The sequence below is a fragment of the Ambystoma mexicanum genome, chromosome 12 (genome assembly GCF_040938575.1).
Source record: "Ambystoma mexicanum isolate Mex_15411 chromosome 12, UKY_AmexF1_1, whole genome shotgun sequence".
Taxonomy (NCBI): domain Eukaryota; kingdom Metazoa; phylum Chordata; class Amphibia; order Caudata; family Ambystomatidae; genus Ambystoma; species Ambystoma mexicanum.
In genome coordinates this window covers 173,931,334-173,957,212 of record NC_090936.1, presented here as the reverse complement: position 1 = coordinate 173,957,212, position 25,879 = coordinate 173,931,334, and the positions used below count along the sequence as shown (strand labels likewise).

Sequence of the window (25,879 nt, the reverse complement as noted above, 5' to 3'; positions counted from 1 at the left end):
TGAACCTCGACCTTGAGGGAGGGTGAGCCCGACAGCTGAAAAGGAGGGCTGAGGGGTGGGGTAGGGGGTAAAGGTAAGCAGAAGCCCGCTCGAGCGACTGACAAGACCCATCTGTCTTCTGTGATGGTCTGCCACTCCTCCCAATGAGACGCAATGCGTCCTCCCACCGGGGTCTCGTGCGAGCGTGGAAAACCATCATTTGGCAGGTTTATCGGTGGTGGTGCCACCTGAACCTGATGAAGAGGCTGAGGAGCGGGAGAAATACCACATACGCTGTTGTCTACGGCGGTTATTCCCCGCAGGAGTATCCACTCTGCGATTCTTGCGGTCGAGGAAGCCCCTAAAACCAGAGGAAGGTCGACCTTGCGACAACGGCCTTTGAGTCTTGAAGGGAGGTTTAACCAGAACAGACAAAGATTTGGCCGTCTGAGTGCTGTCTTTGGTTTTGGTGAGCTCTACATCAGCAGAAGAGTGAAAAAGCCCCTTACCATCAAATGGAAGGTCCAGAACCTTGTCTTGCACCTCCTTCGAGAACTTAGTGGCATGCAGCCATGCTTGCCGCGAGGTATCAACCCCTAACATAAGACCCCGAGCCGAGGTGTCTACGTGATGAGCCACAGCCTCCGGGAGATCCTGGGCCAAGACCCTGGCATCGGAAAGGCCTCCTCTGAAATCCTCCAGCTTCTCGACCAGGATGTGCTCCTCAAACTCCGACAGACCTCTCCACATCCGCATGTTAGCTCCCGCCAAAATCAATTCTGCATTGGCCTGCCTGAGCTGCAAGGCCGAATCGGCAAAGATTTTCCTCCCTAGGGAGTCCAGGAGCTTGTCCTCCTTTCTCAAGACCTGAGTCGCCATCGCGGAGGAGGAAGCTGCCGGTCTGGATTGCAACGTGGCCGCAGCCACCACTGTGGAGGAGGGAGGTGGACAAGACGACAAGGCCACTTCTTCCGAGGAATGTAGCCTGTACCTCGCGTCAATCTTTGTATTTACAAAAAGTCCCGAGTGTGGCTTTTCCCAAACTCTTCGGACCTCGGCCAGAACGTCCTTCTGCAAGAACAGACCGGTACGCTCCAAAGGAGACAAGGTGAACGTCCCAGAAAGCACGCCCTCCTGCGGTGCAGGTGCCTCGGGCACCTGAACATCGAAGAAGCTCATCATGTCCAGTACCTGGTCATTGAAAGCTCTGGTAGAGCGGGGCAGGTCCTCGTTGTCCTGATCGCCTTGAGGGTCATCTGACAGGTCCGGCTCCTGCTGAGCCGAGTCAGGCACTGCCTTATCCACTGGGGACAATGGCGGCACAGGCGGAAGCACAGGGGGAGGCACTACGGGCAAGGGAGGCGCCGGCGGTACGGGTGGAGCCGGAGGCGCGGGTGGACATATATCCTTGAAAAGCTCCTTGAAATATTCCCTCATGGGGTCGGTGCGCATAAGCGCTTGAAATTTACCGAAAAAGGCATCCTCAGGAGATTGCTTCGGAACCTGAGGAGGCCTCTCATGAGGTGGACAAATCCAGGGACGCGACGGGGAAGGGTGCCACACAGGCCCCTCCTCTGACGTATCCACATAAATCAAGGGACCCACCCCCGCGGGCAACAAAACATTGTGCGGAAGAGGCATCCGGGCGTTCCAATCATAAATTGGCCGGTAAGGATGCGCACAAGGGACCTTAGGTTCACCCGAAGGACCGAACCCTACACCAGGGGCTGACAGCGTAGTTGTAGGAGTAGTACCTAAAATGGCCGCCGTGGTCGTGGCGGGAACGGGCGCCATTTTGTCCTCCTCTGAGGGGAACTGCGGCACGTGAGGAAGTGAGGCAGGGGTCCCCGTCGATGGATCAGGGGTCTTAATTTTAGCCTTAACATAAGGAACCTCGGCAGAGCCGGTACTATGAGGCCTGGAATGTTTCTGCGACATACCAACCGCCAACTGAGCCTTCGAAGAAAGAGCCTCAGCACTGCCGGTAAAAGAAGAAACCACCCCTCAACAAATCTGGTGTCACCACAGGAGCGGGAACGGTGCACTGTCACCGACAGGGCCTTGCCCAGCCCCTCAGAACTGTTGGTAGCCTTAGACTCTGTACGAGGGACCTCGGACCTAGGCCCCGTAGAAGTCTTATCGGCACGGGCCTCGAACATGCGTTCGGGAACCTCAAGCCCAGCCAAGACCTCGGGGCGTACCCCGGTTTTGTTTTTGAGCTCCGGTATCCCACGACTCAGTAGAACTGGGTCTACACACAGACCACACAAGAGGGGCCTTGGAGTGTACTCCTGTGATCACAGGCCCCTTACGGAAACCCTCGGAGAAAACTCTGGTAGAATTATTAGGCCCGACAGGCACCTCAGGGCGAACCCCAGTAACAGAGCGATCAACGCCCCTCCCGGCTCGAGAGGAACCCGGGAAGGTATCCCCCGGCCGGGGTGCTCTGAAAATCAAAGATCTTACCGGGCGTTTTTTCTTCTCGTTGATGAACGCCTGAAAATGCGAAGGAGGAGTCCGTCCGAAAACCTCCTCCCACCGCTCCAACCGACATTGAAGAGCCCGGACCGAAAGGGAGTCACAGTAAAAACAGGAGTCCAAACGGTGTTTCGGACCCAAACACTCTAAACAAAGAGGATGGGGATTCGCCCTAGCGAACCGACGGTGACACGATGAACAGTCTGGAAAATCTAGTTTAAAAGACATAGACAGACTAGTAAACAAACGCTAGCAAGAGCCAGAGAGGGAAAAACAGAAGAAAATCTTCCGAGGATGCAAGTGCGTCTGGCCACGATCGTGCGGAGAAAAGGAATGATGGGCGATGCGCGGGGTGGAGCCAAGGTGGGCGGGGTTACGGCCGCATGCCGGGCCCCACGCAGGAAAGAGAGGAGGGACACATTTTTTAAAAGAATTTGGATGCTTTTTACAAAAGTGCTCCGGTCCCGTCTGTTAAGATGGATTTCTAAACTCTGTCCTGGAGGGGAAGAGGTTCAGAAGGCCAGCCTAGTTTCTTGGAACAGGGTAACCTCTGGACAAGCCAGACCAATCAAGGTAGCGATCGCGGCGGTCAAGACTAGGTGTCAAGAGGGGTGAGGGTGACTGAAAGCCTGCAATGAGCACACAAAGCAAGGACACTTACAAATTACTCCAAGCAGGTGTTATATTAAAAATATAGACACATTTATTACAAGGCCTTTGTAACATTGACCGTAGCGAGTAATCACAATAAAACTCAAGTAAACCAACACATACCAATCCAATACAATATATATACAAATACAAACGAGTCTAACGAGTTAGACGCACAAAAGTGTAGACCACCTAGATTGGGAGGAAAACAGGCAGTGCGAATAATTAGACCCAGTCCGCCTTCAGAGGCACATAACTAAAAGGAAGTCCAAGCCCTACGAAGAGTTGAGCTTTGTGCTCAAAAGTACCTGCACATGCTGGTACCAACGGGCAAAAGGGGAGTCTCTTCGAGGGAATCAGGCAGTTTAGTTCGATGAACAATTGAAGATGAACAGAACTCTGTGACTCAAGCGCAGACTCCACTGTGGGCAGAGGCAGAGCGTGAGTACGGAAAGGCGTGCTGTTAGACACAGCGGGGAAATGCTATGGGCTCCTGCAGGAGGGCGACCAGTTCCTAGCGATGCTACTCACCGGTCCCCGATGCAGGCAGACCCAGTCTTCTCCGCGTCAGTTTCAGTGCTGGCAGGTTTGGATACGAGCAGGGGACGTCTCGGCATCGTGTAGATTCCGCAGCAGCAGCAGTTGAGTTGAGGATGTCCCAAACGCAGTGAACCCGCACAGTTTGTTACCACAGCAGGGCAACGGAGCAGCCGTGTGTATTTCAGCCCAATGTACACTACTCACTTCAGACCTGGGAATGCCAAGTGTACGAATCATGTGAGAGTGACAAGGACTCGTAATACAACACAACCTGACGGCGGTTACAGAGCAAGACTCCTAGTTAGGCTGGTCAGTCTGCTGGATGGCCCAGAGACACTTCCGAAGGCTTACGTGCAGGAGATGTTGAAGATGCCGAGAATAGTTGTTCCCACTATTCCAAGGGGTCGAAGTACCAGTACAGGCCTTCTCGTTCGATCAGAGGTAGAAAGGGTTTCACAAAGCGACAGCAGTGCAGAGGAGCAGTCCTTCAGCGGGTCACCAGCGATTCCTCGGTTCAGCCTCGTGGTTGCAGGATACTTGGCTTCTGTATTCCTTTGTTCGTGAGAACTCAGGAGATCGACATGGTAGTGGTGTTTCCAGCCCCCTCTTATCCACGGTTCCCTTCGCGCCAAAACGGAGGGGACCCAATGGGAGATCTGCTCATAAAACACTCACACCATACGTGGACCTATCACGGACCATGAGGGTCCCAGGCATTTACGACACCCTAGACTCTCTGGCACCCAGGATGTGTATTGGGACCAGGCATCCCAGCCCACATCCTGGAGGCACACATAAGGCCTGTAGAAGCCTGTGAAAGCATCTGTGTTTCGCGGGAAAGTACATGCCCAAATAAGGAAGGCCCCGGGTCGGCTCAACCTGGGGGAGGTGAAGGGGGCAAGACGTTCAGCGGACAGGACTAAGAGCCTTGTGGTCTGGCCATTTTGGAAGCCAGGCCACCATTTTGGGCTAAGCACGAGAAACGCGCTTAAACGCCAAAAGGATCTCAAAAACACAAGAAACGATCGCTGCCACCAGTCCCGTCCGTGATTCACTTGCACCGTTCATTAACAATCCAAAGAGAGTATCTAGGGCCTGTAGAAGACTAGAGACCGAAGAGAGCAGTAACTTAACTTACAGTGCCCTCTTGTGCCATGCTGCGCGAAAGCTGCAACATGATAAAAGAACTACGGAAAACAATGTTTCCCGGTACTGACTGTCTTAAGGGCATGTCACTTTCCCCGTAAGAATGGAGCGACAGCCGAGAGGAGTGCGGCAGAAGGCTGCACTTCTCTGGCAAAGTCTAGATCATGGTGAAAACAACAGCAAAAACTTTAGGGGTTGTCACATGGAAGGAAAATTACCCACAATTAAGAAATCTTTCCTAACACCGTCCCACAGGACGGAGAGATGTCCCATAAGTATGGAGGAAAGGGGACGGGACGTAGGAGTATGCACTATACTCATTGAGCGTTAGAACCAAAACTCCCACCATGCACATTGTTTTCCTTTTCTTATGCTAGCCAGCATCACTGCGCTTGGATCTTGGACTGTTAGAACTACAAATCACAACCTGCATCCCTCCTTAGTGTGAGAAACCAGAGGGTGTCTCACCTGCTAGTCCCTGGGATCTCTCTCAGGTGGCCAGGACATGACTTTCAGCTTTTGATCCAGACCCTGGGGGTGGATCAGTGCGGGAGGATCACCTGGGTTAGGGGTCTTCGGGAGTGGGGGTGAGACAGCCGACGGCAAGATGTGGTATTCCCCTATTTTGTTTAACCCAACCCATCCTTTATTTTAGGATGCTCCGAGATACCAACCCACAACTCCCACCCCCCCACTTTTTACACAAACTATGGGCGGAGGAAGAGGGTGACAGAGTAACATTAACTTTCACACATCGTACTGGCCTTGTCCTGCTAATCAGGTCAGGCAAAGTCAGGCACTTAATTCTAAGTGCATACACCTGATACCAATTAGCTCTCCTTACACGAATAAAAGGCAGAACCCAAAGACACACATGGAACAAGGTGGAACACGAGAACGAGCAGAGCTTCCGGGATGAAGGCAAACCTACTGGAGCAGAGCGACGCACCAAGGGGCGAGAGCAACAGGTTGGAAAACCCCAGAGTTCTCCACAGGATTACGTTGCCTCCAACAGGCCGCGAAAGGCACGCAGAGAAAGACAGATTCCGCAAGTGAAAACAGCATTGTATTTCAAGGACGCCAGCAACCCTCCCGGGTGAATGGCAGAGTTAGGGAGGCGAGGCCAAGCCTGTGGCACTAACTTTGACTCGTGAATTGGAAATCGTAAAGCAAAGAAAAAACGCACACAGCCGGTGAGTTGGCAAGCGACCTGAAAGACTGGTGTATGTTAAAGTTTGAAATAGCAACATTTTATCACAATGAAGGCTGAACGTGTGTGAATGAGATGCGAGTAAAGGCAGACCTGTGAATGAACTTTGAAGTAAAAGGCATTTGCGAGTTCAGCAATACAAAGTAACAGAGTGGTCCGGCGAAAGGAAGTAGCCCACATGAAAGTCTCATTGAAAGGTAGATTGTTCGAAGCGAGTAAGAGAATATACAGCAAAAGTGATACAGAAAGGTTTAACTCGTAGAAAATGGAAAGTAAAAGATGAACTATACATTTTGAGTCGAAGTGGTCCTGTAGTGATCTGAAAAGTAAGCCATGCACATTCGAAAGCATTCCACATCCGAAAGTGGCCCTAGCCCGACAGAGGGAGACCCGAAGTGAAGTAAGCGTGGGGAAGGGAGCCCCACTTGCAAGTTTGTGTTGAAATTTATCATGAAAGGTCTGAGCCCAGCAGAGGGGTACCTTTGTGAACTTTTTGGTTGAAACATTATTTTTAGAAGTCGAGAAAAAGGACTTAAAAGTGGAAGGCCAGACGGGCCTCAATCCACGTTCCGAAACTGTATTTGTGTTGGAAGCTGAGCCATAGTGTGTCATCCTGCCTACAGGGACAGCCTTACTCTGTGAGGTCCAACATGGGGAGGAAAGCTGGTTCAAACACATTTATTTAATTTGAACACTCATCTTTCCCTTTTGCATGCATTTCTCCGTTATTCACTTTTATGTACAAGAAATAGGGCAGGCATTAGGTTTTGTTAGCATAGGCCATTTTGATTTGACAGACTCCACTAGGACTGCGTTATGTATTATCTGATTGTAGAGACTACTCCTATCTTAGTTATAGAGCAGACTAGGAGTTTGTCCAACCCCACCATTTCAATAAAGGTTTTACAAATTGTACCCATTGTGTCAGTGTCATACTTGTGATACCATGCCTCCCCCCACCCTACATAAGTCTCTTTTTTTCCCTAGTCTTCTTACCTCCAACTCTTTAACCCTCCAACACCTCTTGCTCTCCTATCAGTACCTTTAGATGTTGGCCTTCGTTCGTTCACCCCTTCTTCCAGGTCCATGGCTCAGGCCTCTTTCGCTGTTATCCTTCAGTTCTGAGGCACAGTGGGAAAGGATTCTCCTCCTCATTCAGAACACTCATCTGTATCGTTTCTCACCTCAATTGTGTTTGCAAGATCCTGTTAGCTAGTTGCCATTTGCATTTCAGGACACTGTGGCATGATGCAGTAAGGAGGCTGACAAGGTGTACTCATTTTTGCTATAAACCTTTATTAATAACTCAAAGAAAATAAAGCTGTCTTTCCCTATCTCTATAGGGGTTGTCCCTGCCTCAACAGAAAATACTGGGGGCCCTTCAGATGGCAGTCAAAACAAAAAGGTATGACCTCCTGTCCAAGCCAGCTAACTATCACTTTCACTAAGAACTAAACCACTAAATGTTCCAGGTTCTTCTTGACAAAAGCACCAGAGAATGGCTCCCTTCTCCTGGTGAAATCAGCCAGTTTTGGTTGATTCAATAGCAGTCTCTTGTGAAAGGGTTGTTTTACAAAAAGCCCTAGCACCAGGAGAATGACTCCCTTCTCCTGGTCTACTTGGAGATGTGTTCAAGACTGTTCCTTGATATTCTCTTGAACACATTTTTAAAAGTTCTTTCACTTTCTCCCAAGGATTACGGAACAACTGGGTTAATCTTTTCTCAATTCTTCTTCTTACTGTTGATACCCTCTTAGGGCTACTTGTATCTTGACTACAGGGGAGATTGCTCCTGAATAGCTCTTGGTCCTATTTATCTCTTTCCTGCAAGTTGGATTTTGTACTTCAATGCAGTAGTTCACTCCCGAGGCGTGATTGATGGTTAAGACTCTGGTCATCACTCCGACGAGGATGTCCACTCTTAATGTATTCTTTACTTTGAAAGTAAGCTTGGTATTTAGGTAGTCTCTCTTGCCTTTTTCCTCGTTGACCATCAGCACCAGGGTGTCGGCTTCTATTTTTAAGGGGTCTTTTGTGTATCACTGTGATGAGGGAAGACTACTCCCGAATAATACTTGGCTCTTCATCTGACTTGAATATTCCTGTGAACACCACCCGGGTCTCCCGCAACTCCCATTTATCTTGGCTGTGATCAGAGTGAGTGTCTAGTTCTTCCCGGGGTCTCGGGTTGGCTTTTCTCTCAAACAAGTCTTCTGCATGTCTTTCTTCCTTCGTTCCTGTTTCAGTGCAGCTCTGCGGAACCGCTCTGCTTGCGGTGGTCTGGGCACAGTTTCCAGAACACTTGGTTGACCTCCCGGAATCCATGCAACCACAAACTCCTTTACAGTGGATGTTGGAGTCAGGCCCGTCCCGACTCACAGACAGCCTCTGCGCCTGCTGCTCAGGGCTCTCTCTCTCTCTCTCTCTCGGGCCGACAGCCTCTTGGTAAGTCCTCTTTTCCGAATTCGAAACTCCCCGGTCGTTGACTCCGGACGGGAGCTTCCCTCACTGTGGCTGCAGTCCAGCTGCCTGTTCCCCCGAGTCATTGAGTACTTCAACCCCTACTTCATACAGCATGGTCAGCCCTTGTGTAATGTCAAAGTATCTTTCCAGTTGTTTCGAGGTCCCCTTCGTGCTTCCTTGAAGCCACCTCATCGCTATTTCGTTATTATTCATCCTAAGGTTATTCTTGATGTTGCCCTACATCATCTACGTCAGTTATATTGGATCTTATAGGTGATACAGAAGAAACCTTACAATAGCACAGAGTAGTACTCTCAGGATGCTTATCAGATGGTTAACCAGGGTCATGGGGTGTAAGGCAAAGGGTTTAGGGAGTGTGACAAATCCCAGGGTATTGTCACTGCCCCCATGGGGGAAGCCCCTTCCCATGAGGCCAGGGAGGTGAGGCTGCTACCCTATAGACCGCCTGGGTGTGGTACTCAGCGGATGGATCTCATGGGGAAGGAAGCCCTCCATGGGAACAGTGACGGTGGCCTTTGGAGAATGCAATATTCACCCCCTCCGTTTCTGTCCTCTCTTTCGCCTAACCCCACTCAGTCCCTTTGTAAGAGTAGATAACATAATTCATACAGCTCATACTGGGACGAGGGAGAGTGAGGCTTACCCAGAAGGAGTACATACAACCACTGACACAAAGATCAGGCAAGGAGGCAAAAGCCCACTGCAGAACCAACATACGCGGTACAGTCAACTAGAGGCAGCCCCAGAGATAAAAAGCAAGGAAGGACTATGTACCTTATCAGATCCTCCCTGGAGGAACCGAGAGCTGGCTGGAGGCTCGCCGCAGAGAACAGGAAAGGCTGACGCAGCCTTGCTTCAGAATTAGGGGACTGGGAAAGACCGGGAGTCAGACTGCGCAGTCGGACCCACAAGCATATGCCAAGAGGGACCAGACATGGGAACACTGCAAGGACACGTGGAGACAGTTGGAAGCTGTGTAGAAGCCTGTGGTAGAAAGAAGCAGTTCCACAAAGCAGCAAGCCAGTAACTCCAAACAAGGTATTTGCGTTACTGTGGCGGGAGGTGGAGACAAGAGAGAACAAAGCAGGCGATTGAGGAAGGCTGAATAACTCTTATCTCCTCATACCAGTACCTGGGGAAAACTACGAGACAGTCACATGAAAACCAGTGCCTGGCAGGTTAGTGAACCAGGCTTGGGCGACATAAGCAATAAACCTGAGAGGAGGTCTGGGACCCATACAAAGTCGGAGAAGCCCCGCCAGAGCAGTACACCAGGGGCTGGGACCCATGCAAAATTGGGCGAGCCCCGCAAGAGCAGCACACAGGGATGAAGGACCCACACATGTCTGAAGAAGCACCCAGTCAAGAGGCTGGGGCCCAGTGCAAGCCCCAGATCCCGAGATAATATAAAGCGGTCTGGGACCCACACAAAAGAGAAACAAGCAAGAGTGCAAGTCAGGGATATCCTGAGACAGCCCACAGGGGTCTGGGACCCAAGTAAGAGAAAAAGATAAGTGCAAGAAACAAAAACAAGGGGTTGAGGACCCATTGCCAAAAGAAGATACATGTTCTGGAATTCTAAGATCTTCAGTCAATTCTGGCAGGATAGTGAACCAGACTTGATACTACATTTGTGAACTAGAGATAAGAATAGGGGAAGAGATACTTGAGAACTGTGCTTTGTATACATTTGGAAAAGAATATAAGATCAAGAACATTTAAGTTAAAGAAACTCTCATTGTATTTTCGCATCAAGAACTAAACATTTGAATCTGTATCCAGAACGAGAGAAGCATCGATCTGGATCAAGAAGAGACACAGTTTTTCCTTAGGTAGAGTGTAAGGCACAGAAATATATTTGGACATAGAACTGTGGACTAACTAGACATCCTGATAGTGTCCTTAGTATTTTTGTTGAGGTAGGGAACCCCTCACAAAAATAGGGCAAGATAGGTTTATCCCTTTCTTTTCTTTTTATGTAAATAAGAGTATTTGCCAACAAACATGCCACCATTGTGTCAGACTCGTACTTCTGCACCCTTACAGGAAGTTATTCACAGTATGGGAGTCATTACCCCCGTGAGGGGAGTCTCTCCCTATGAGGTCCTGCCGCATGTTACCACCCTTTTGGGCAGCAACCTCACCTCCACAACCTCATAGGGAAGAGCGCCCCTCTGGGAAGAAATTACGAGATCCTGTGAATTATCACATCATGTTCTGGAAGTCCTCAGTCGGTACCCGTATGTAAGGGAGTTGCACTGGGAGGCAAGCAGTCCGGGCGGTGTGCTTTCTCTATCACCATTCCTGCCATAGGCTGCATCCTCAACATCTCAGCTATGCGCTACTCTCTTATAGACTTATCTGCACTGTGCTCTTTCTGCTTTGAACGTCGAACCTCCACCTGCTCCAAGACTGATTGTCTTTTCTGGCCCTCTTCAATTTCTACTCCCTGCACATCTACTGTCTGGTTCACACGATTAAGGACAAGATCCAAATATTTGTCTCCACTTCAACAATGAAGGAAACAGGACTACTCCATCCCACATGGTTAACATTACCGAATCAGGTCGGTGGGTTATCTGCCACTTCTCTACTCTTGGCTGCAGTCTCCAAACCAAAGTAAGTGTAAACTATTTTGATAAAGTTTGTTATATTCCCAAGCATTGGAACAAAGATAACACTCTAAAAAGGATATTTTTTTTCATGATATCATGTACACCGATAGATACAATATTTCCCCTACCTGGTCACAGAGGCCCCAACTGCCCCCTTCCTGTCAGCTTCCACAATAATTCTGTTTTTAGACAACTGCTCTTGAATGAGAATGACTTTTTCCACACCTTTAACAATGAAGTAGCCACCTGTTTAAAAAAAAAAAAAAAAAAAAAGAAGACGTATAACAATTGTACTGTTGTGTTTACATCATCGTCTTCAACAGGCTCCAATTGCCCTGAGAAACTCATACAAAACAAGGGTTTTTTCATGGGAACCCTAGAACACAATAAGGCTTTACTTAAAGATTATTTGTCACACAATGTTGCAGGAAAAGCAGCCCAAAAATGCTTGATAATCACTTCTTTTAACAGCATTCGTATTTCCAGATAGGTATACTTTAATATGGGTTAAGGCTCCTATATGTATTACCTAAAATTGTCATGTTTTGTAACAGAAACATGGCATTGCGGTTTTCATTTAAAAAAAGATTTACATAATTATTGGCATTGATCAACACATGAAAACCAGTGCACAAAACGTACAGTATGCTTTAAACCCAGCACATTAAGCATGATAACCTAAAGTCGACATGATTGAGTTGGATGCATTTCTCTGCCTTACCAAATCACCATAAAACATTCCACTGGGTGCCGTTTTGACATAAGCAACTTGAAAACGCAATTTGGTGATAAGCTTGATAGATATTATTTAGTCATCAATGTTGGTGTGACCATAGGATTTCAAAGAATCGAGCTAAGGCAGACAACTGATAGGAACCAAATGGAGGCCTAGAGTATCAGACAAATGTTCAGGCTATGTGACAAATCCTTGGATGTCGTCTTTGTCCATGGGTGAGAACCCTTCTCCTGTAGCCAGGGCGGTGTGGCCACAGTCCAGTAATCCCCCTGGGTGTGGTGCACCGCGGGAGTATCACATAGGGAGGCAAAAGTCTCACGGGATGAGGGATGACACCCTACGTGAGACAGTATATTCCTACCACTGTCCCAGCTTCTTAACCCGCTTACACTCTACAGAATCCAGGAATCTCTGACACTTCAATGTATGTGGGCCAAGTAGAACTTTGTCCTCCCATAAATAATACTAAGATGAAAAAGAACAGTTATGACACCTTAGAGAAACGTAAGGAGGTGAAAAAGATGCACGGAGTGCGGAAGAGCACTCTACAGGTCCCACATTGAGCAGACCAGCCTATTCAATATAGTTGAACCCGGCTATTAAATAAAAAGGAAAGAAGAACTTCCTACGGAGAGCAGTCCTCCCTGGAGGAGCCGCGAGGAAAGGTACCGTCTGCCGGAGACAGAGAGAACGCCGAGGCGCTCAAGGAGAAGCCGAGAGCCCCGGAGCCGGTCCTGAGACAGAGGAAGGGACGGCTGGCTGGCGAACACAGGCAACAGGTGGTCCTGAAGCTTGTGAAGCGCAATGGCTTCCAGAAAGATAGTTGGTGCTGCAGAGCCACCGCAGACCAAACCAAGCCTCCCAAGCACTACAATTCTGCAGCTGACGAAGGAAGCTGGGAGGAGGCAGACACCCTCAGGAACCAGGAAAACAGGTACACAGAGTACACAGAGAGAAATACCCCAAACCTAGGGTCTTGGCCCTGAAAGTAAGAACAAGTGGTGGCAAGCAGAGAAGGGAGAGGAATACCCAGAGCTGAGGTTCTGGGACCCTGAAAATAATATTGAAGAACGTTTCCCCACCTATGATAATAATGGTAGTGCTTGGCAGGAGAGTAAACCAAGCCTACCTAAAAGGAGATGTACCGAAGACAGGCGAGTCTGGGACTAGCACCCATAACAGAAATACATCAGTTGCTCATCCTCGTAGTCAAAGTACCTGGGAGGAAGGTGAATCAGGTTGCTGTGCAATGGGTAGTACTTGGCAGGAGAGTACACCAAGTCTACCTAGGAAGAGACATTTTGAAACCAGACAAGTCTGGTACTTGCACCCATACAAGGTGAATTATTTCTCCTCTTTATAGTTACAGTACATGGGGAGACAACCCCTGGATTTGTGAACATTGTGGCAAAGCTAAGAGAATGAAAATAGTCTCTTGGCTCTTCGAGGAAGTAGAAAAGAAACCAGGGGAAATGGAATGGAGTCATTCCCCCTGGGACTTGCGAACATTGCGAGAAGTTAAGTGAAGGGAGGCAGTCTCTTGACCCCTGTGGAACTATGTTGTTCACCTTTTGGAACTTTGTATTATGAACTTATATATACTTCTGTCAGCCAGCCTCCTCGCCCTCTAATGTTGGCTAACATGGAAGGGAACTCGATTGTGGTTTAAAACTACAGCAATCACTGACATAACTAAGCAATACCATCAAGCCTAGGAGTTTGATGAGCAAAAAGGGGACTCTATCTTCACCGATTATTGCTCTCTCTTGCTACCTTACCAAGTGTCGACAGCGGGTGGTAAAGCATTGACAAAAACTCATCACCATAACAACTCCATTCTCAAGGAAAAGAGAATGGCCATGAGACGAGCCAAAAGGAAAGCAGCATGATTTCCCTCAAAACATAAATGCAACAAAGCTTCGACAGCAATAAAGCATTATAAAAACTGGCTAAAAGGATACAAAATCCAACTGTATCAGGAAGACTCTGAGGCGATGCTAAGAACCCTCAGTGGTAAGAAACCGAGGGCCGTTTGGTCACTAATATCAACCAGAGGAAAGCAAACCCAAGACTCCTTAGTGAGTAGTGTGACAGAAAAGACCTGGACCGTGCACTTTTCAAACCTCTTCGGTGCAGTTCCAAACTCACCAACGGAACCCACAATGGATACTGACAAATGGGATATTGAACTTGACAGAGCCAACATCAAGGAAAATATCAAAAAACTCAAAACATCCCGTGCCGCAGGACCAGACGGACCGTCAAATATGGACTTGAAGACAAATCCTGGTCTATGGTCCCTCTTTGTGGCCAAAACATTCAAATCTTGTTTGACAACAAGATCAATACCCCTTTCTTGGAAAACCACTAACGTGGTACCGATATGAATCAGGGGACAGATGTCACCCAAACAACTACCGCCCCATCGCCCTGCTTGGTGGTACTGGAAAAACTTTCGGGTCTTTCCTCTAGGATAACTTCAAAATATGGGTTTCATCATCTGAAGGATCAGATCCCTTCCAAACAGATTTTACAAAAAACCTAGGAACAACGGCCAATATACTCGTACTCTAAAGGCCAAAGTACTGGAAGGATCCCCTCGTTTGTTCTTGCCTTTTATCGACCTGTCAAAAGCTTTCGACAAAGTCAACAGAGGCAAACTGTAGGGGAAACTCGTCAAATGGAGCTGTCCAAAATCCCTGCTGGCGCTGATTAAAGAACTTTACTCACAGACCTCAATGAGAGTTTGTCTTAACGGTGAGGGACTACTTTCAACAAACATCGATACCCATCGAGGAGTCAAGCAAGGATGCCCTCTGGTTCTGGCGCTGTACAACACCTACACAGGAGATTATCAGCACACAAAAAAAAGTGTTAAAGCTTTCCCGCCTACTCTGGGTACCGAAAAAGTTAGCAGGCCGTTATACGCGGATGACATCATCCTAATCGATTAAACCAAGATTGGGTTACAAAGAAAATTAGATAATCTATATGAATACCTAAAGATAAACGACAGAGTAATACGGGAAAGACCAAAGTAATGTGCCTAGAAAACCCACAAGAAAAGAACAGGGCGCATGGTTCCTAGCAAAAGAACGGCTAGAAAAAGTCGAAACTTTCAGATACCTGGGAGTAACCTTCAGTAACAAAGCGCGCAAAACGCTGATCCTCAAAAAGAAAGGCTTGACAAACCAGACGATTCAGATGGACAAAAAGTTCAGGTGCTTTTTGTTGAAAGCAGCAATTACATTTTATAAATCTAAAGCGGTCCCAGCACTTACCTATGGAGCGGAAGCAACGCCAATGATCCCTGACAACATCTGGAACAAGATGGAAGGCTCATGTCTGCTACATCTTCCTCCATCAACACCGGTGGCTCTGATCAGAAGAGAGCTAAGCCTTACATCTCTTAAAGGAACCGTAGATCTTAATGGTCTGATGTTTTTTTTTAAAACAGTTTTAATTAATTTTATTTCAACAAACAATACAAACCAAACTTGCAGTGCATATAATAACATTTTGAATTTGCATCATGCCATCCATGTCCACTGCTCCTTCCATTCCCTCTCCCCCGTTCGAGCCTACTCTCCTTCATTTTCTCATTCTTCAGCTTGCAGTAGGGATTCCTCTCCTGTGGTCTCTCTTGGGTCCCGATCACTTGACCGGTCGTGCGTAGGCCCAAATAACGTGGCTATCAGATGTTTCCAGGCTATCAAGGTTTTAGCCTCCTCCTCCTCTCCAGAATTACTAGCTTCCTGCTATACTGTTTCAGCTTCCGCCCATTTCTGTAGGTCCTTCCACCATACTTCTATTCTTGGTCTATGGCATGTCTTCCATCCCATAGCGATTCTACGCTTTGCAAGTATGTATGCCAAGTCTTTTAGTTTACTTACATGCTTGAGTTTATGTGATCTGGGAAACCCCCCCCTATCAGGCATGCCCATGCTGTTTCAACCACTATCTTAATCCCTTTTTTTTTCTCCCAGCCTATGTGCTATTTCTCCCCAGAATCTCTCAATCACTGGACATGTCCAAAACATGTGCACCATTCCAGCGTTTTCTTCGTCACATTTGGGGCATGATTGTCATCCTGTATTTTTAAATTTGGCTATCCTCTGGGGTGTCATATAAGCCATGTGGGTTGTATATAGTTGTATCTGTTGTAATCTCGCATTCCTTGACACTTTCTTATGGTACCCTTGGGCCCGCTCCCACATCCCATCACTCATTGGGGCACCCACCTCTTCTTCCCAATCCTGTCTCAGTTGTACCACTTCCTTCCCCACTTTGGACATCATCAGCTCATATATTCTAGATATCTCATGTCCTCCTTCTGCTATGTCATATATTTTGTCTATAGTGGCGTCCGGTTGATCTTCTAGTACTACTTCGGACCATGTCTTTCTGATTCACCGCACCACCCTACGGTATGCAATATATTGTCCCGCATGTAACCCTGTTTCCTCCTCCAGCATCTCAAAGTCTTTTATCCTCCCCTCTTGCCATATATCTCCCATAGTTGCTATCCCTACCGGTTCCCAGTGTTTCCTAATCATCATCCTTAGTTGCTCTTCTTTTCCGGACAGTGCCACTAGTGGCACTTGCGGGGAACACGGGGATGGGTTCCCTATTACCTGACAGGCCCTACGCCATATCTCCCTCCCTAGTATCATCATCTTTGGGCGCCCTTCCATATCCGATCTGGGCAACCACATCATTTCTTTTAAGAAGAATGGGGCGCAGTCCAGTCGAAACAGCCTGGACTCTGGGGTTGGTACTTCTGAGAGCCATTTTGCTACATACTGTAACTGGCTTGCTATATAGATCTCATAGTTTGGCAATCTTATACCCCTTCTCTCGTGTGAGTTTTGTAGCTTCCAAAGGGCAATTGTTCCCCGTCCCAAAGGAATCCCCTGCATATGTCGTGTATCTTAGTAAAAAATTGCCTTGGTTTCAGATATGGGATGCTCCCAAAATAATGCAGTGGTCTAGGCAGGACCACCATTTTCAGCATTGCCCCTCATCCCACCATTGCCAAGGGGAGCTTTACCCAGAACTTCATACTATTTTCAATACTCTTGATCGCTTTCTCAGTGCTATGTTGGTGCTCTGCCTCCAATGTCTATCCCTAGATATCGAAATGTGTCTACCTCCCATGGTATCTGTAAAACAGGTACATTGATCTAATGGGATCCCTTTGTATCTGCCCACTGGAAATATACAGGATATTTTGGGGTTCACTGCTATGCCAGACATCCCTGCGAATCGCTCCATCACTTCCAGGACATATTGGAGGTTTTCTTCGGGGTAACGCAGATACAACTGTATATCGTCTGCATACAAGGAGATAACGTGCGGTTACCCTTTTATGGTGATGCCTATTATGTCATACTGCTGGCTCAGGTATATCGCATAGGGCTCTAAGGCTAATATGTACAGCACAGGGGACCACGGGCATCCCTGTCTAGTGCCTCTGCTGAGCTGCCACCTCTCTGTTATTACTGCTCCCTTTTTAATCCTGGCCAGCGGCGCGCTGTATAATAATTGAACCCATTTGAGATACCCAGGTCCTATCCCATAATTGGTCAGGGTCACAATCAGCCAGGGCCATTTGACTGAGTCAAGGGCCTTTATTGATCTTCTCGCCCGCATCCCCATTTGCGTGTTCAATGACTCGGTGGAGTCGTCTGAGGTTGTTGGATATATTCCTATTTGGGACATAACCAGTCTGGTCAGGGTGTATTAGTTTAGTAATGATCCTCCTCATTCTGTTTGCCAGGACCGCTGTTAGAATCTTGCTATCCTGATTCAGCATTGACAGCGGTCTGTATGAGCCGCAATCATTGCCAGGCTTATTGGCTTTAGAGAGTGGTATGATAATCGCCTCTCTTAGGGACTCTGGTAGCCTTCCCACTTCATATGCCTCATTTAACATCACCAAGAGCGGGGGAGCACCTCATCACTGTACATTTTATCAAATTCGCTAGGTAGTCTTGGTGGTGGGTAGTTGCACCACTACCTCTTCTAGTTCTTCTGGAGTAATTGGAGCATCCAGCTCCTTTCGCTCCTCTGCGCTAATTTGCGGCAACCCAATGTCTTCCAGTGTTTCTCATATTGCCCTGCAATCGCTTCCTCCTTCATCTCCGTACAGGAGTCGGTAATAGTCTACAAATTCCTGATTAACGCCTTCTTAGGTGTCCACTATGCAACCATCTTCCTTTGTTATTGTTCTGATTCTGGGTCTAGGGGTCTCGCTGTTATATAACCATGTCAGGGCCATCCCTGGTTTATCTCCTCCTGCGTGCTGCCTCTCTATGTATTTTTTTTATAGTTGAGATTACACAACCTCTCCCAGTGCCCAGCACATTTCTGTTGCTTCATTATCTTCCTTGGTATTACCACCTCTCTTTAGCGCTGTTTCTAATTCTTTTTCTGAGTCTTGTAGTTTGGCTAATATCCCTCCTTGTAGTCCCTTGGACTTGGCTATGGCTATCTCCCACACTACCACTTTAAAGGCTTCCCAGAGCGTCCCCGCTGACTCAACACTGCCAGTGTTGATCTCAAAATAGCTTTCCTCTCTCAAATCCTCTCTGAAGGTTGTGTCTCTCAACGCCTCTGCTCTGAGGCGCCACGTTGGTATCCTCGCTCTCGGGGGTCGGTATTGCCATAAGGTCTGATAGGACCCTTGCTTTATATTCTGTCTGCGGTATTTCTGGCATTAGTTCCTGTGTGGTAAACATGTCGTCCAACCTGGTGTGTACATTTTGTGGGGCCGAATAATGCGAATCTTGTCTGTCCTGCAGATGGCGCACTCTCCATGCATCCTCGAATCCAAAATCCGTTAACAGGGACTGCAACGCTCTGGCGGCAGAGGTGTGTCTATCTATTTTATAGTCAGATCGACCTATTTTCAGGTTTAGTGCGCAGTTAAAGTCTCCTCCCCAGATCACCGCCCCCCCTAGGCACATGCTGAGTTTGTTGTATTGGGTCCTAAAGTATGCCGCTGTATCCTGATTCGAGGCATATTTGTTTATAATGTTTATTTCTTTGTTTTCCACCAGCCCTCTAATTATAGCCATCCTCCCGTCTGCTTCGACTGTAGTTTGTAATAACTGGAACGGGACATGCAGCGATACCCAGGTAATCACCCCTCCAGCGTAGGCCGAATATGTTGCGCCTATAACGGTCCCCCTCCATTTCTTCCGGATAACCTCCAACTTTCCTTGTGTGAGGTGAGTCTCTTGTATCAAGGCTATGTCTATTTTCTGCCTACGAAGATGCATCATTACCTTATTCCTCTTTAGATAGCTATTGAGCCCTCTAACATTCTAAGTAGGTCCCCCATGGTGTGTTAGGATCCCCCTCCTCCCTTCGCAAGTACAGTCCATATCTAAGTTTTTCCCACTTTTCACGTAGGCTCGTTCCCCAACATAAACCTATCCTAACTATAAACACATCAACTTCACCCCCCTCCCTCCCTCCCGCTTCACATCCCAACCCCAACACACTTCCCAACTCCCAACGTTCCCTCTTCTCTGTCCGCTCCTCTTCCCTACCGCCCCTCCCTCTTCCCTCCCCTCCTGTAATGGTCTGATGTTATACAGGAAGATATGATATTCCAAGGAAAAAGTCCACGCTCTTATTCATGAAGAAATGGAGAAAAGAACTATTAAAATGCTGGTAAATTGGACCAACAAAAATCGTGCTATTTCGGGAGAAAAATGAAGCTTGGAGGAGGAACTTCTGACAGACCCAACTAAAACTGCCAAAAAATGTAAGGAAACAGATTGGCGTAGCACGCTAGAGAAGGCCATGAGCTACCAGCACATAGCGCATTTGCCGCTGAATGTCCAAAAATGGAACGAGCCCATCAATATCTAGTAAAGTTCCCGAACAGGAAAATCCGTTCCATCTTCTTGAGAGCAAGGCTAAACACCTTAAAAACAAACAAAATCTTGGCAATCAGGAAAAAAACTGATGTAAATTCTTGCCGCTTTTGTGCAGATACAAACTCGATCGAAAACCTGAAGCATCTCATCCTTAAATTCCCTGCACTAGCCTCTAACAGAAAAATCCACCAAGACCAGCTATACTCCCATTTCTGCACCCTGGACGAAGACTACTGGTGGGCCTACCTGATGGATGGGGTTAACAGAAAACCGGTGATTGTGGTTGGGAATTTTCTGGGGAGCCTCGATCTGAATTCATTGCTTTAAAAAAAAAAAAAAAAAAAACACAAGGAACTGAACAAACTTAACCAAACCAAGGGTTCGGAACCTTTAACTAGTAACTTTTAAAAGAAATGAAACAGTGGATAACAAAGACATTTTTGTAAAAACTGGTAAAATACAGTTAAACACAATAAAAAAAATGATGACCTTGGAAAAGAACTATGAATAACCTGCTGAGGAAACAATCCCTCAGCAATTCATATTGAGTTGTTAGCGCGAGGACTAGAGTCAGGGTTTTGACATGACAGTGGACTTATCTTTATTTTGACATTCTTACAGACCCATTTGAAATTACGTTGAGGCAGGCAACTTAGTGTTAGGGCTAGTGAGGACTTGCCCTAATACTACTTTCATTTAAATAAAAGTCTGTAACCGCAAAAATGTCACCTGTGTGTCAATCTCTACTTACTGCAGCCTCACAGCTAGGACAATACGTACTGTGGAATATCTTGCACTGTGCCAGATGGTAAACCCGATATCAAGAACAATGGGCGAAAGCAACACCAAAATGTTGAAAATCAAGCTGCTGCCATGCCCAACTGGGAATCAGCCAGCAGAGCTGCAATGATATGCAGGGGCTTGGTAGCAGACAACATACACTGCTTCAGCAAAATTAAAATGATTGGGATAACGAGATTGACTCACCATCACTGATGAAGAGTGGGTGAAACAGCGTTCACTGACATGTATAGGGTAGGACCAAACATGCAGACTGTATGCACACAGAAAATAATTCTGCAGAGAACATACTGGTGTCTTAAAAGAAGGTACTCACTTAAGTAAGTGCAGAGAGCAGCTGCCGGAGATGAAATCAGCCTGAACCTGACCTCCTGCACATGCTAATTGGCTGTACCAAAACAACAAGGTAGTGGCAACGAATCAAGGCAAGATTGTTATCAACAATTTAGGAATAAAAAAACATTATGGAACAAGGCAATAATACTGAATGAGTATCAAGTTTACGAGGTCGGAATTGGCACCTGAAGGTTGGTCAAAAAGGGCCTCATGGTGCCCAAGAAAATCAGTCTGTAACAATGCAAGGTCAAACACATCTTCTAGATTAATGTTAGAATAAGAGTCTACAGAATAACCAGATATCAGTTGTCACATTGAGAGGAGATCTACAAAGAGGTTTGGGCTGTTCCTTAAAGTCTATGAATAAAAGCTAGATTGCTAACAGAAGTATTAAAGTCATCCTTGTCAAACATGAATGCATTGTTTAGTAGATGCAATTGTAAAGAATATGCGTATGTTGCTATAAAACAGCAAAACGATATAGTGATTTTTACTGACTATCCACGCAGCCCACTTTTTAATGTGGTTTCCCTTTTGTGCGAGTAAAATTGCAAATCAAACGTAAAAAATAAATAATATTTCTTCAACACCATTTTCCTTTTTTAGGCATTACCAGCAGGGCATATGTATGTGAAATTCAAAGATAATGGTGAAAAGCAGCGTAGTGTTAGTCCATTCAATATACAACACCCCGAGTTTGTGAGAAAGTAACTGCATAGTGCCTGCCTATTATGCTCTCTATGTTCCACTATTTTGTCACAAAGGTGGCAAGGTGGGTGGATCATAAAAACAGTGTGTCATTAAATAAAGGGGTGTTGGAGGACTGATAGTTCAAGAGTTACTACAGTGTGTAGCTCGACTTTCATGCAAGCTCGGCCAATCCCATTCTTTTCTACAAGTGAGAAGACATCCAAATATAAGAACAGTAAGGCAGCTAAAAAACAAGCGGAAGAGAGTTCAGCAAAGCTTTCTCTTGGGTATGGTCTGATCTTTTATCATAGAAATCTTGATGAGTAAGACGAGAAATGCATTAGATATTTAAGAGGACTTATGCGGCTGGGCCACACTGCCCGCCCTGTAATGTAATGTGGGGCTCAAAGGCAGTAGAGAAAGGATCCCCTGGTTTACCAGACAGCATATGGGAAGGTAGGGATCACCAAATTAGCAAAGCTGCACCCAAGTGGACGCCAAGTGGAGCTGTTTGGCTGGTCCCCCGGTCTCTCCACTGATCTGTGCTTATTTTTCACTTTGTGGACTTCAGTCGGCTAGAGGAAGGCACAAGAGGCGCAAGAGGCAAAACTACAAAGAAGAATCCGAAACACGTGGCTTTTTCAGCTGGCCCCGCCCCCCTTCCCTGACGTTCTACAATTGCAGCGAGCTAGTGCACCTGCACCCAAGTGGACGCCAAGTGGAGCTGTTTGGCTGGTCCCCCTGTCTCTCCTCTGATCTGTGCTTATTTTTCACTTTGTGGACTTCAGTCGGCGAGTGGAAGGCTCAAGAGGTGAAACTGCAAAGAGGAATCCGAAACGCGCTGCTTTTTCAGCTGGCTCTGCCCCCCCCCCGACGTTCTACAATTGCAGCGGGCTCGCGCACCCGCGCGAGTGCACCCAAATGGAGCTGTTTAGCTGGTCCCCCTGTCTCTCCTCCGATCTGTGCTTATTTTTCACTTTGTCGACTTCAGTCGGCGAGAGGAAGGCGCAAGAGGCAAAACTGCAAAGAGGAATCCGAAAGTAATTACAACTGCTTTACTATCTTTGGCTGGACTCTTTGTTGGACTCTAGCCCCTTAACCTCCTCAACTTCTTATGCGTGCACCTTAATCCAACTGCACACTCAATTGGTTTCTTCTCTTTCCTCTGTAGCGCGCAGCATTTTCTGCTGGCTCCGCCTCCCTGAACCGACGTTCTACAATTACAGCGGGCTCGTGCACCCTCGCACCCAAGTGGAGCTGTTTGGCTGTTCAGGTGTGCGGTGGGTGCGCGTTGCCCTCTCTTAGCTGCGTTTAGTTGTTGGAAGCTATGGATCCTTACTCACCACTAGCTGTCCTGCTACTACTATAGAGGAGATTAGTGATGAGCAGCACAAGGTATGATTGATATGGGCACATAACTCTCATGGATTGACCTCACATTGTTATACTGGGTTCTGATTGATTGTACATCACATATGAATGTATCTTGAGAGCTAAACCACGCAATCTTCAGTCTTTAAATCTCTGCACAGATCGTAGGCCTCATTAGTGTTTGCAGAAGCCTTATCCGATGCGCTGACGGCATCGGAGGGTGAGAGGCCAAGCGGACTATTTGCGGTCTGCACTTGCGTTCTGTAATTAGGGATTGGAAGATAACTCCCTGGCCCTGATTTTTTTTTGCTACAGCCAGTCCTATAAAGGGCATCAGCAGCATGGGGGCGAGTCCCAGCTCACAACAACTTTCCACATATTTTTATTTATTTATTTATTTATTTATATTGCGCCGGTAGCTCGCAAGCTTCGGGGCGCAGGAACAGGCACACGAGAAACAAGTGACGGGTAACTAACACAAAGCACAAGACAGATATATATAGGATATCGAACTGGGCCAGAAAGATTTATATGTTTTACTTAAAGATGTAAGTTTTCAATTGTTTTCGAAAACGTTGATAGTTGGTTTCCATCCTTATCTGGCCCGGAAGATTGTTCCAAAGGCCTGCTACTGTGACAGGGAAGGATTTGCCTGCTCCGTTTTTGAGTCTGAAAGGAGCTTTCGTAATCAGACCATGTTCGGATGATCTTAGCTCTCTGGAGGGCTTATATGGAATGATTTTATTTTTCATGTATGCTGGGGCTTTGCCATATATACATCTGTGTGTGAGTGTGAGCGACTTAAATTGGACTCTTTCCTCGATTTTCAACCAGTGTAGTTCTTTCCTAGCTTCGCTAATATGCTGGTTCCTGGGAATTTGTTTGATGATTCTTACTGCATTATTTTGCAGGACTTGGTAGCTGTGGTAACAGTTTTTGTTAGAGCCTAGAATTAACGCATTGCCATAATCGAGGCGAGATAGAATTGTGGCTCTTGCAATCGTGGCACTGTTTTCCTCCGATAGATAGGGTCTGATGGCTTTCAATAAGCGGAGATGATAGGAGCATGTTTTTTTCACATAGAGGGTTTGAGCCTCGGATCCTAGAGATGCTTCCAACATCATCCCCAGGGTTTTAACCTTGTTAAGGACTTGTATTTGAGTGTCTTTGATGGTAAAGGTGTTATATGCGGGGTGGAGCTTGGATCTGACCAAATGGGAGCCAAAAACCATGAGCTCAGTTTTATTGCCATTTAGACACATCCAATTTTGATCCATCCAATTTTCCACTGCTTTATACACTGTGTCAAGTTTTTTGTTGTCCTTTTGATGGTCTCCACTTAGTTCTATTACCAGTTGAGTGTCATCTGCATAATTGGTAAAGAACGTGTTGATGTTATCAAGGACTATACATAGAAATCTAAGGTATATGTTGAACAGGAGTGGGGACATGCTAGCGCCTTGGGGGACTCCGCATGTAATTACTTTTTCAATTGAAAATAGATTTCCCCAATGTACTCTAGATGTTCTATCTTGAAGGAAGGACATGATCCAGCTTATAGCTTCGTCTGAGCAATTTGCTGTTTCTTTTAGAGCTGACTTAAGTAAGTTGTGGTCTAGTAAGTCAAAGGCCGCGCTCAGATCTAAAAGTATTAGTAGTAGCTTGGGAGGGTACCTGGGACATATCTGAATTACACCAATCCTATTGCTGCTGTACATTGCATTTGAATTTTATTTTTATATAGTGGAGTAGCAGCACAAACATCCAAGGTTGCCGCAGCAGGTATCTGTTTTGAAATAAGGCCAGTTGCTGCCATGTAAAGATGTCAAAACAGCATTGAATATGTTTATACTCGGGCTAACTCTGCAGGCCCAGCCACGAGGAGCTCCACAGCACAGGGGCCAAGATTATATGATGATATACTGTCTGCCCCCCTGATTTTTACACCGGTAAAAAATACGTTAAGGATGGCAATGAATATGCCTCTGCCTCCTTCCCCACCAGAGCCTAACGATTCTCAGCTATTAGATGCTGAGGCAATGGCACACTCCTCATTGCTATCAATAGGAGGTAATGCGCAGGCTACGCAGGAGGAAGCCTCAGGCTCCTGTACGTTTGAAACTGTACCCAAGAAGGACATTTCCGTTATGCCGGAGATGCCCTTTCTGGATACTCCACCAGACGACTTCTCTGCAGATGCGGATCTACAGGATCTGTCTCAACATCTACAAGATACATCTAACTTTATACCGTCCCAGCAACCTGGCCAGACATCAGAAATTGGGTTCTCTCCTCAATACTACAAGAATTAAAAGTACACTCTACTGGGTTTATGGAAGTAAGAATACTCATGGAGAGACAGATCTCCCAAGCAAAAATGTGTGTAGAAGCACTAGATCTCTTGCCCACAAAAATTGTGACTAGAATGTTGGCTTTGGGAATGCCTTTACCCAAGGAATTGGATGGAAAACTAGATCTAAAAGTACCCCTTCCTATCCCACTGATCATTCCCCCCTAAAATGAATTGTTCAAGAGCCACTTGCTATAAATAAAAACTTGGCAGGGAAAAAGGGGGCCCTGGATCAAAAAAACAAAAATAACCAAAAAAATAAGAAAAATAGGAAGATTGGGAACTCATCCTTTTTTAATCAAAGGAACAAACTTCCTAAACACAATTGAAGAAATGTTATAAGAGCGGAAAAGGCGCATCTCTCTGATGCAGAGGTTGAAATAATAGAGCCACCTGACGTGATTAGCAATTCCGAGGGGGGCGCATATCGCCTACCTTCTAACTCTGTATCAGAAGAAATGACTCATAAAACGTCTCAGTCTAAAATGAACATGGTCCAAAATGGTAAACACCTAGAAATCCGCCTGTGGACCAGAGAGAAAGCTATGGCCTTTTCTTGAAGCCAAACATATTTAATCAAGGGATAGTGTCTGGTATATTGAG

At 46.7% G+C, this 25,879-nt stretch overlaps 1 protein-coding gene across 1 annotated transcript in view; it reads right to left on the bottom strand.

Annotated features, from left to right (window-relative positions):
- POLR3B (RNA polymerase III subunit B) overlaps nucleotides 1–25,879 on the bottom strand; it is a 1,940,302-nt gene that overhangs the window by 1,433,738 nt on the left and 480,685 nt on the right. Inside the window, exon 8 of the mRNA XM_069628254.1 lies at nucleotides 11,232–11,349. Coding sequence (XP_069484355.1) covers nucleotides 11,232–11,349 — 118 coding nt within the window. The remainder of the gene's footprint in view (nucleotides 1–11,231; nucleotides 11,350–25,879) is intronic.